Source organism: Mobula hypostoma, chromosome 23 (genome assembly GCF_963921235.1).
Source record: "Mobula hypostoma chromosome 23, sMobHyp1.1, whole genome shotgun sequence".
NCBI lineage: Eukaryota > Metazoa > Chordata > Chondrichthyes > Myliobatiformes > Myliobatidae > Mobula > Mobula hypostoma.
In genome coordinates this window covers 23,746,985-23,759,023 of record NC_086119.1, presented here as the reverse complement: position 1 = coordinate 23,759,023, position 12,039 = coordinate 23,746,985, and the positions used below count along the sequence as shown (strand labels likewise).

Below are 12,039 nucleotides of genomic sequence, written 5' to 3'. Positions count from 1 at the left end.
AAATTTGCATCCTAGACTGTTTTCTCAAATCAAATGTAGACAGGCCTCCTAGAGAGGGTATACTGGACTTCCTATTCTAAGTGAGGTAGGCCATATGACTTAATTGTCAATGGGATCACTTTGGGTCTTGTGAGCATCATTCTTTTAGTTTTAAAGAAGTTGGTCCTAAATGAGGGCAAGGCAAATTTTGAAGGCATTAGACAGGAACTTGTGCAGGTTGATTGGGAAAGGCTCTTTGTAAGTAACGGGACATCTGACATGTGGGAAGGTTTTTAGGTGAGAGAGTGTCCAGGGACTGCATGTTCTTGTCAGAGTGAAGCACAAAAATGACAGGATTAGGGAACCCTGGTTGATAGGGGAGAGGAGAAAATCAGAGGAATATGGGTCAAACTCAGGCAAATGAGGCTAACTCATGTAGACAAACTGGGTTAGCATGAATAAATTGGGTAGAACAGTCTGTTACCATGGTATATACTATTACTCAGATCTATCTGAGGAATATGAGTTTAGAGTAAATGTATCAAGAGGTAGGCTGTCAGTTATTAATCATTTGTAAATAATCCTCAGCTTTTCATTTGATCAGCATCATATCTGCTCTTGCTGGCAATCAAAAGATTTCTATATCTGAAACTTATTATTGAAATGAGGACAGATTTCAGCATAATCAATATTTCCCAAAGGTCCCCATCTTAGAATTAGTCCTAACAACTGATATTGTACTGCCAATCTACACGAAGAATGGAAATCTCATTAAAAGGCTTCAATCTACATTTCTTCTTGCTCTGGAATATTTTTCCACAACTTGAACCAGCTCTACAGTAACCAAGTACTTTTATAGCCAAAAGACACAAAAGACATCATCAGTGCAGCTCAGATTTTCGGATCTTTTCCTTTATAATGGCTTTTTAACTTCCATGAAATCAGAAGAATAACTGCAAGATGTATCACAATGACCTTCCAGGCAGCAACATCCACAGCCATTAAAATCTGACGACAAGACCAACCTCTGTATTAAAAAGCATAAGATAACTCAAAGTTAACGATAATACCTGAAGAAATTTTGCAAGTTAATTGAGGTAGTATCAGGGAAATCAAACAATAACATTGATCAGGAAAACCAAAGACATCACAAAGACATATGGATCACACATGTTAGGAAGATAAATGCTGAAAAGCTGTGCCTTTCATTTTATGGGAGAAAATGGGTGATAATGACTCACAATAGTAATTGATGTTCAAATATTCAACTACAACAAAAGTTTCTTTAAAAAAATCTGATGTATTTACAGTCATAATAGACAGGCAGAGACAGGAACTTGGAGTCAAATTTTTATATACAGAATACATGAAAGTGTCTGTTGTAAAATCTGAAACAATACATTAACTATTTACATTTAAACTACTGTGTGAAAAAGGACCTTAACAAGCTTACGACAAACTTTTACACTACAATACAACACAACGGCAGCAGGTGCCATACCACAAGTTTTTAGCGTGTTACACATTTAAAAACCACTGGCACCATTAAAAGGTGCATTGACACAGACTCTACTTTAATACTTCTCCTTTCTCAGTCAAATAAAATACCATTGATATTTGAAAGATTTTTTCCTCTTTAATCAGTACACAGCAGCTACTTGTAGTGCAAAAGTAGCAGAAAACATCTGGGTCATAGGATTCCAGATACATTAAATAAAACAATGATCAGAGTAGATAAACATATCCTTTTATGAAAACTTTGCACATATTTATAAAAACTATTGTCACTGGCACAAAATATAACAAGTCTTTGATTATTTGTACATGTTTAGGGATGCAGTCTGAACGTATCCTAGGCTTTTCCAGTTTGTTCTACTTAGGGCTTTGCCATGACCTTCAAACAGAACTTTTCTGCCTCTTCCCATTCAGTCAACATTTACAACTATGACAAGTTACATATTTAAAAGAGAAGTCATTATACAAATTCTATGTGCAACTGCCCACAAAATCTGAGCAAAAAAAAAAGGAAAAAAAATGCTGAAGATACTTCATTCCATGCAATATAAAGACAGCTTCTTCGGTTCATGGTTCCCTGTTTAGTCCTATGTACACTTCAGAAACCCTCATGGAACAGAGTTGGATCGTAACACTGGAACTTGATGAAGTTTCATCAAATGCTTCTGTTCTAAGTCAGCTTCGTGTACGAGGGTTTCCTCCTCTTTTGGCTGCTTCAACGCAAATTCCGTGATGCTGAAAACAAATTGCAGGCAACCAAGCTTGATATAACTCCCATGATGCAACAACGCTGTCCCTTCCCAGCCTGCTCCACTGCCACCTATTAGACTCGAGCTGCTGGCTTTACAGTTACAGGTTTTGCCATGCAGTCCCTGGCCTTGTGAGCTCATGACCATCTCTTCCATTTCCTCCTCTTCCTTTCTGCTCTTACAATATTCTGCAGAGAAATCAGAAAATATTTACAGTAAATGAAGTTGCTCAGTGTGTTCACAATGTTGGAATAAACAAGTATGCAAGAAAATTCCATTGGAAAATCACCTTTAATCCATAAGAAAATCGTTATGGTACAAGTCAGTTTGAGTCAATTCCATGTGCATGAAAAAATTTGCACATCATCCAAGTAAGGCTTTGCTGGCAATATCTATAGTGAGCAATCCTGTAGTTTATTCTCTGCTGAAATAACATTTTGGAGTAGAACAGCACAGGAGGAGATGGCAATCACTCTATGGGAGGTTCTTTTGTCTTTGTTTCAACAGGAACTTCAACTAAGCTGAAATGGGCTACTTTCCATCTTAACAGTTTGAACTCAGTACTTCTGCGACTGTTCGCCAACATAATTAATCTTCTGTTGCCTAGAGCACAGCAGTATACTTCATACTTCCATTTCCTTATCACTTCCATGGTTTAAAAGGCTTAATTAAAGGGCTGTCTGGCAATCAAAAATGTTATTCACAGTTTCAATTCTCATTTATTGGTCTAAAGGGAAATGCACTGCCTTAATAACCTCGAAAGTACACAAGTTAAAATTCTTATCGCGCTCAAAACAGTGAACCTATCCCAAGTCCTGTATCCTCCTCTAGTCATGTTGGCACAAACAGGACTGCCTCCACCTGTGCTTCAAGGCAGAATGGGGAAAAGGAGATGGGTGATTTACTGTTCGACAGGCACTGGTGAGGAGACCAACAGTGCTGCTCAATTCAGTGAGTGTGAAGACTGGGGTAGAGAATGTGTTTCTTTTGGGGTGCCATTGCCTATCCAAGGTCTGAGAGCATGCTAGTATCTGGTAAAGGAGGGGCTGCCTTTGGTCTAGAACATGTGTTCCTGCAGTCATATTTCTGTAAACACCTATTTAATCTTGCTTCATTCACTATTAAAACATTAAAAAAATTTGTGACCACATTAATATTTCCACAGCCCTACCTGATTATATTACAAAACTGCTCAACAATAAATATGGGTATTTTGTTTACTAATACACGGGGACACAGTTTTGCAGCTCATCTGTCCCATATTTCCAGTGACCATATTCTGTCCGGGTAGCCTCCAACCTAATGGCATGACCACTGACTTCCCTAACTTCCATTAATGCCCCACCATCCCTTCGTACCCCATCCCTTATTTATTATTTTCCTTTTTTTCCCTCTCTTTTTTCTCCCCCTCTGTCCCTCTCACTATAGAGGGCTCCCCTCCTCCTTCCTTTCTCCCTTGACCTCCCATCCCATGATTCTCTCCCTTCTCCAGTCTTGTATCGGTTTTGCCAATCAACTTTCCAGCTCTTAGCTCTATCACCACCCGCCCCCCGCAGTCTTCTCCCATCATTTTGGATCTCCCCCTCCCCCTCTCAAATCTCTTCTTTCAGTTAGCCCCGACGAAGGGTCTCAGCATGAAACGTCGACTGTACCTCTTCCAATAGATGCTGCCTGGCCTGCTGCATTCACCAGTATATTTTGTGTGTGTTTCCTTTGGTTTCTCTCATTTCATTTTTAAAACTTTTTATTAGTTATTATTGAAAATCAACAACAAAAAATACATTAAACTAATCAAATCAGTATATCAATATGTATAATAAGAGTCAAACTATTAACCAAGCTAAACAGTATATCAATAATAATAATAATAAGAAAAACAAAATGTTAAAGCTTTTTTTTTGGAAAAAAGGAAAAAAGAACCCCCTACTAACTAAAACAAAAATAAAACTCTGCTAACAAAAAAAAAAGAAAAAAAAAACCATTTGGAGCACAAACCTGGAGCTATACACCATACGAGCTTCCATTAAAAAAAAAGACATCAATCTGCCAACCAAATCCATTTACCCAAGAATCAGAAGGGGACCATCTTAATAAACTCAAATCAAATGATAGTAGCAGGCAAAAGAGCCCCACCTTTTCTCAAAGTCAAATTGAGGATCAAAAGTTCGGCCTGATTTTTTCCAAACTAAGACATAGAATCACCTGCGAGAACCACTGTATCAAAGTGGGAACAGAGGCATCTTTCCATTTTAGTAAAATAGCCCTTCTAGCCAACAACGTAACAAACACAATTACATGTTGGTCTGATATAGAAATACCATGAATATATTGAGGAATAATACCAAACAAAACTGTCAGTTTATTAGGTTGTAAATTAATTTTTAGAGCCTTGGAAATTGTGGAAAAAATAGATTTCCAAAACTGCTTCAATACAGAACACGACCAAAACATATGTGTCAATATAGCTATCTCAGTTTTACATCTATCACACTGACTATCAACATTAGGAAGTATTTTAGACAGTCTCTCCTTTGTCAAATAGTAATGATGTACAATTTTAAATTGAATTAGAGAATGACTGGCACAAATCGAAGAAGAGTTAACCAACTTCAAAATTCGCCACCAATCTTCTGTTATCAGAGTCATGTTAAGCTCTCTTTCTCAATCTTGCTTAATTTTAAATAGAGGATAATTATCCCGTTGTAATAGTAAATTATAGATTTTCCCAATAAAAACTTTCACAAAAGGGTTCATTTTAAAAATAATATCTAACAGGTCAGAATCTTGTTTACATGGAAAATTACTTAAATATTCTTGTAAAAAGTGTCTGACCTGAAGATATTGCAAAAAGTGTGAGTGTGAAAGATAGTATTTAGTTGCTAATTTCTCAAAGGACATCAATCGGCCTTCTTGAAACAGATCCATAAAGGAATAAATTCCTATATTCCTCCTGTGACGCCAAACCAAGTTATCAGGCGATTGATGCTAATGAGAGAGATAAGAGAGACAATGGAGAAACGTTCAAAACGCTAATGGGAGAGGAAAGAGAGATTAACGGAAAAGAAACACAATTCAGAATATTGACAGACCGGTTGCTTTGAACCTGAACTGCTTGAAGTTTGATGGACAGGCGATACCCCAGCAGGGGGATAAAAAGAACTGATTCACTAAGGCAAGGGACACACCACGAGATAACGAGCCCCTGGAAAGAGCGGTGTACCCCCACAAGTTGGTGGGAGTTTGGAGGTCCGGTTCGCGGGAACCGACCATAGGCTCACAGGGTGTAAAGGTACGATCGGTGGGAACCTGGTGTGTTTGTCCGCCCTTGCCTGGGTGCCGGGTTCACCATGGAAGAACGATCATATCTAGAACAGAGGGGTCACAGTCAGTGACCACAGCGGGATAGAAGACATAAAAGGGTCCGCCGGAAAACCAACTGCGAAGACATCAAAGGTCTGCCTGAATCAAATTGCAGCCCCCGCCTCCGCAACGGCACAACAGTGATTACTGTGAACTGTACTAAGCTGAACTGAACTCTGCGTCACTTAAGACTGATCATTTTACCCCTAGACTGCGATAGAGCTTGGTTTGATTCCTATTACCCTAGTTCTGTGTACATGTGTGTATTATCATTGCTAACCTGTTGCATTTATATCCTTACGATTAGAGTGCTGTGTTACTTATTTCTTTAATAAAACTTTATTAGTTCCTAGTAATCCAGACTCCAACGAGTGGTCCATTTCTGCTGGTTTGGCAACCCAGTTACGGGGTACGTAACGCTCCAAAGAGAAAAGGTAGTATCACTAAGTGAAGGTTTAAATAAATAGTTTCGATAAATTGAACTAAGAAGCTTAAATTTTTAAGATTAAAAAAACTTACGGAACTGATACCAAATTCGTAATGACTGCCCAATCATAGGATTTATATTTAAAATAGAAATTTCAGCTAGTTGTACTGGTAAAGACGCACCTAATGGCGAACTTAAGTAAAATTGTTTCACAGCTTTCAATTCCAAATCAACCCATGGTGGTCGTTCATTTTTATCGGTCCAATATAACCAAGAACACACATAGCGTATATTAACCGCCCAATAATACATTCTTAAATTAGGCAAAGCAAGAGCTCCATTTAAAAAAAATTTTTGTAAATCACGTTTTCCAATTCTTTTATTATTCCAAACAAAAGATGAAATAATAGAGTCAATCTGATCAAAAAACTTCTTGGTTAAAAAAACAGGAATATTTTGAAATATATATAAAAATTTTGGTAAAATCATCATTTTAACTGCATGAATTCGACCAATTAACAAAAGTGTAAGAGGATTCCATCTAGAAAATAATTGCTTCAAAAAATCCCACTAAGGGAACTAAATTAGCTCTATAAGGGTCTCCATAATTTTTAGTGATAATACCTAAATATTTAAAAGAATCTGTAACTTTAAAAGGAATATCATCATATATAAAATCAGAATCTTTTAAAGGAAATAATTCACTCTTATGCAGATTTAATTTATATCCTGAAAGCTTTCCATAGTCAGATAATAATTTTAATAAACTAGGAATAGATTCTTCAGGATTTGAAACATAAACTAAGGGATCATCAGCATAAAGAGAAATCTTATGAATAGTCCCATTTACAGAAATTCCTTGAATATCCTTAGCTTCACGAAGTGCAATGGCCAAAGGTTCCAGCACCAAATTAAATAAAAGACTTAATGGACATCCTTGTCTCGTACCCCGCGGAAGTTGAAAAAAGGGGGATCTACAGTTATTAGTAATCACAGTGGCAATAGGGCTTTTATATATTATTCTAATCCACTTATTAAAATTAGTACCAAAGCTAAATTTCTCTAAAACATTAAATAAATATTTCCATTCAACTCTGTCGAATGCCTTTTCAGCATCAAGAGAAACAATACATTGCGGAGTTTACGAGAGGGGTGAGTATATAACATTAAACAGTCTCCTAGTATCAGAAAAAGAATAACGGCCTTTTATAAAACCTATTTGGTCCTGAGAAATAATCTTAGCTAATATATTCTCCAACCAATTAGCTGTTATTTTTGAAAGAATTTTAGCATCTACATTTAATAATGATATAGGTCGATATGAAGCACAATCTGTAGGGTCTTTATCTTTCTTAAGAATTAAAGAAATAGATGCTTCATAAAATGTAGAAGGTAACGCTCCTAACAAAAAAGAATCTTTAAGCGTTTCCAACATATAAGGAGTAAGCAAATTTTCAAATTTTTTATAAAATCCTACAGAAAAACCATCCACTCCAGGAGCTTTACCAGATTGCATTGAAAAAATAGCTTTCTGGGTTTCTTTTTCAGTAAAAGCAGCATCAAGAATTTGTTGATCTTCAACAGATAATCTAGGAAAATTAATCTTTTGTAAAAAGGCATTCATTTTAGAAGGATCAGCTGGAAACTGAGATTTATAGAGTTCACTTGAAAAATTTTATTAATATCTTCATAATTACAAGCTAAACTACCATCTCCCTTACAAATTTTTAAGAATTGTCTTTTAGCTCTAACTGCTTTTAATTGGGATGCTAATAGCTTATTACTTTTCTCTCCAAACACATAAAATTGACTTTCTAATTTAAGCAAATTTCCTTCAATAGGATAAGTTAATAATAAATTATATTGTGATTGAAGTTCAACCCTTTGTTTAAATAAATCAATATTAGGAGAGACTGCATAAATGTTATCCAAGTCTTTAATTTGTTTTGAAATCCTATCTAACTCTATTTTTGTCTGTTTCTTAAGCTTGGCTAAATAGGAGATTATCTGACCTCACAAATACGCTTTTAATGTATCCCATATAATCAATTTCGACACATCTCCCGTATTATTAAAATGAAAAAATTCTTTTATTTGAATCTCTATAAATTTGACAAAGTCCAAACTTTGTAATAAGTTTTCTGGAAAACGCCAGGGCAAGTTGACATTACTCATTCAATTCAAAAGTTAAGCTTAAAGGTGCATGATACGAGACAGCAATAGCATCATATTCTCATTTCTGGACTTTAGACAAAAATCTGAAATCAGCTACAAAATAATCAATTCTGAAATATTTTTAATGGACATGTGAATAAAAAAAATCTCTATCATTAGGATGTAGATTTCTCCAAATTTCTATCAAACCATAATCAGTTAAAAAATTAATAAGTGAAGCTGAACAACTCAGAAGCTGCTGATTGGTTGAACTCTTATCAATGAAAGGGTTTAAACAACAACTGAAGTCACCTCCCATCAGCAGCATATATTCATTTAAGTCTGGTAATAAGCCAAATATATATTTAAAAAAGGATCATCTACATTAGGTCCATATAGATTAACCAAGACAATTTTTCCATTACAAATTGTTCCTTTAATAATTAAAAATCTACCATTAATATCTGAGACAATATCTTCTTGGATAAATAAAATATTAGATTTAATAAAAATAGATACTCCCTTTGTCTTATTTTGACAAGTAGCATGATATTGAAGGCCCTTCCACGTTTCAAAAAATCTATTTTGATCGCCCGTTCTGATATGCGTTTCTTGAGCAAAAATTATATCAGGCTGGAATCGATTAATAACTTTAAAAGTCTTCTTTCACTTAATAGGGTGATTCCAGCCACATACATTGCAACTAATAACATTTATCTGCTTAACTACCATAGAATATTATTTTAAACATGAAAATGCACACATACCATCGCGGGCTAATCAAAGGTAGCGGTGATGAGTATAACCAAATAGAAAACACACATGCTCCAGAACTTCATAATGGGAAAGTAACTAGAAAAAAAAACCCTGCGATACCCCAAATCCTCCCACCATCCCAAAAGGTAGAAAATCCAGTGAGAAAGAAGGAAAAGGCCAGAATGCCTCCCCAAAGAAAAAGAGAAAAAGCAGAACTCCGCGTGATGCTCAATATAAATAATGATTTAAAAGTTTTTCTCCCAATTCCCCCCTCCCCTTTACAAAGAAAACATGTGACTCTAAGATAAGAAACCCAGCAAAGAAGCAAAAAAAATGTTTATAGTTAATCAATAAAAATAAACTAGAGAATGCAAAAACAGTCTCCAGAAGCGTCAAAACAACGCTATTAAACCTAAACAGTGCAATCTCTAACAAGGGAAAAGACACCATTATACCTTTAGCTTACTACCCATCTTTAATAGCTAATTATCTGTTCTAAAGACTCCTCACTGTATAAGAAAGAGTCTATATGAACTGTAAAATCTAACACTTAATTAATACAAGGAAAAAAAATCAAACCAGTTAATAATCTGTCCACTGTGTTAATTCACTCCATATACCAAACAGACCTCAAAAGAAGTCATTCATTAGTCAAACCAAGAAGTTCACCTCTTCTTTAAATAGTTCATCGATCAAAGGAAATCTTCAGCATATCAAAAATCTTCAAATCCTGTTTTTTTAAGAAAGTTATTCAGCAACCCAAATATCCTTCATGCATCAGCCGAGTCCACAACAGAGTTAACAAAGTCCAATGCTGCTTGGGGATCCGAAAACACACGAGGTGTAGAATCTTTAGAAAATAATTTTAACTTAGCGGGGTAGCAGAGCGATGGAAAAAGTGTCTTTGAATGCGCGATTTTCATCGCTGGGACAAATTTGATCCGCTGTTCCATAATTTCCTATGGATAGTCTTCGTAAAAATGGATCTCGGAGCCGTTAAATTTAAAAACTCTGTTTCCTTGCACATTTTATGATTTGGTCTTTAACTTTAAAGCGAAGAAAATTGGCCAAAATTGGTCGAGATTTACCTGAAATCTGAGAATTCAAAATGGAGATTCTGTGAGCTCTTTCAATATCGGGAGGCTGAGGTAGAATATCCGGAAACAAAGATTGGAACAAGTTGGCAAAATAGTCCAATAAATTTCCACTCTCAGAGCCCTCCTTCAGACTGATGATTCGGATATTATTCCGATGAAACCTAGCGTCTAAGTCGACGCTTTTACGTTGAGCCTGTTTCAAGCGAGTTGAAATATCCACCACCTGACGTTTCGATTCTTTAATCTCAGTATTCAAGGAAATAATACTTTCCTCAATAGTCTGAAAACTCTGTCGGAACAACTTCACCTCAGAAGTGTTATTATGTATTTTGCTGTCGAAAACCATCATCGCACGTTCCAAACTCTCAGCCCAGACAGGCATATCTTCCGATTTTTCTTTCAAAGTTTTTCCCTTTCCATTGCTGGGTTCAGAAGGGTGCTTTCCACTTCTTAAAGGATATGACATAGTGACAACTATTTCCTTCTAAGATCCGAAAAATAAAAGTTAAAAATTCAAGGTTTAAATTGGGGAAAAGGAGGAATTAAAGGCAGCCGCAAAATTTATGTATTACTCCATCAAGCCGCAGGCGGAAGTCCCCCTGGTTTCTCTCATTTTCTCCCACTTTCTCTCACATCCCAGACACGTGGATTGGTAGATTAACTGGCCCCTAACTTTGTCCCAACAGCTGGGTGATAGAATCTTGGAATGAGGGGGAGAGAAGTTGATGAGCTTATGAGGAAATAGGAAGAATAGGTCACAGGGAAAATTTGTATTGATAGACTGAATGGCCTCCTTTATAACATAACTAAATCAAAGCTCAAAGTAAATTTATCAAGGTGCATACTATATGACACCATATACAACCCTGTGATTCATTTTCTTGAGGGCATACTCAACAAATCCAATAACCATAGTAGAATCAATGAAAGACTACACCAACAGGGCAGACAAGCAGTGTGAAAAAGACACTGAACTTGAGATGAGTCCTTGAAAGTGAGTCCATAAGTTGTGGGAACAGTTCAGTTATGGGGCAAATTAAATTGAGTGAAGTGAACTTTCTGGTTCATGAGCCTGATGATTGAAGCATAATAACCGTTCCTGAACCTGGTGATTCAAGTCCTGTATCTTCTTCTTGATGGCAGCAGTGAGAGGACAGCATGACCAGGTCCTTGATGATAGATGCTGCTTTCCTGTGACAACACTCCGTGTAGATTGCCTAATGGTGGGGAGGGCTTTACCCAAAATGGACTAGGCCACATCCACCACTTTTTGTGGGATTTCTGTTCAAGAGAATTGTGTTTCCAGTAATAGACTGTGATGCAGCCAGTCAAACTCTCCACCGCACATATATAGAAGTTTATTAAGTTTTAGACGTCATGTTGAATCTTTGCAAACTCCTAAGGGAGTGAGGCACTGCCCTGGTTTCTTCATAATTGCCCAGGACAGGTAAACTGAAATTGTAACAAGGAACTTAAGGTTGCTAAAACTCCCTACTTCTGATTCCCTGATGAGGACTGGCTCATGGACCTCCAGTTTCCTCCTCCTGAAGCCAATAATCAGCACCTTGGTCTTGCTGATATTTATTCAGAGGTCGTTGCTGTGGCACCGCTCGGCCAAGACTTTCAATCTCGTGTTTATGTACTGATTCATCACTGCTATTGAGTCAGCCCATGTCAGTCGTGTCATCAGCAAATTAAAATATGGCATTAGAGTTGTGCTTAGCCAGTCATAAGTGTAAAGCAAAAAGCGCAGGGGACTAATGACACAGCCCTGTGGTGCACCTCTGTTGATGGAGTTCGTGGTGGTGATGTTGTTGCCAATCCAAACTGACTGGGGTCTGTAACTGAGAAAATTGAGGATCTAATTGTACAAGGAAGTATTGAGACCAAGGCCTTGAAGCTTTTTGGTTAGTTTTGAGGGGATAATGGTATTGAACGCTGAGCTGTAAACAATAAAGGGCATCCTGAAGTATGTACCTCTGCTCTCCAGGTGTCCTAGGGC

At 36.7% G+C, this 12,039-nt stretch overlaps 1 protein-coding gene across 2 annotated transcripts in view; it reads right to left on the bottom strand.

Annotated features, from left to right (window-relative positions):
- Positions 1-1,115: 1,115 nt before the first annotated feature.
- Positions 1,116-12,039, bottom strand: part of phf12b (PHD finger protein 12b) — a 93,859-nt gene continuing 82,935 nt past the window's right edge. Inside the window, exon 15 of one of the 2 annotated variants that reach the window (XM_063031388.1) lies at positions 1,116-2,431. In XM_063031388.1, the coding sequence (XP_062887458.1) occupies positions 2,103-2,431 (329 nt within the window). In that variant the 3' untranslated portion in view covers positions 1,116-2,102. The remainder of the gene's footprint in view (positions 2,432-12,039) is intronic. The other variant, XM_063031387.1, reaches the window with a different exon arrangement.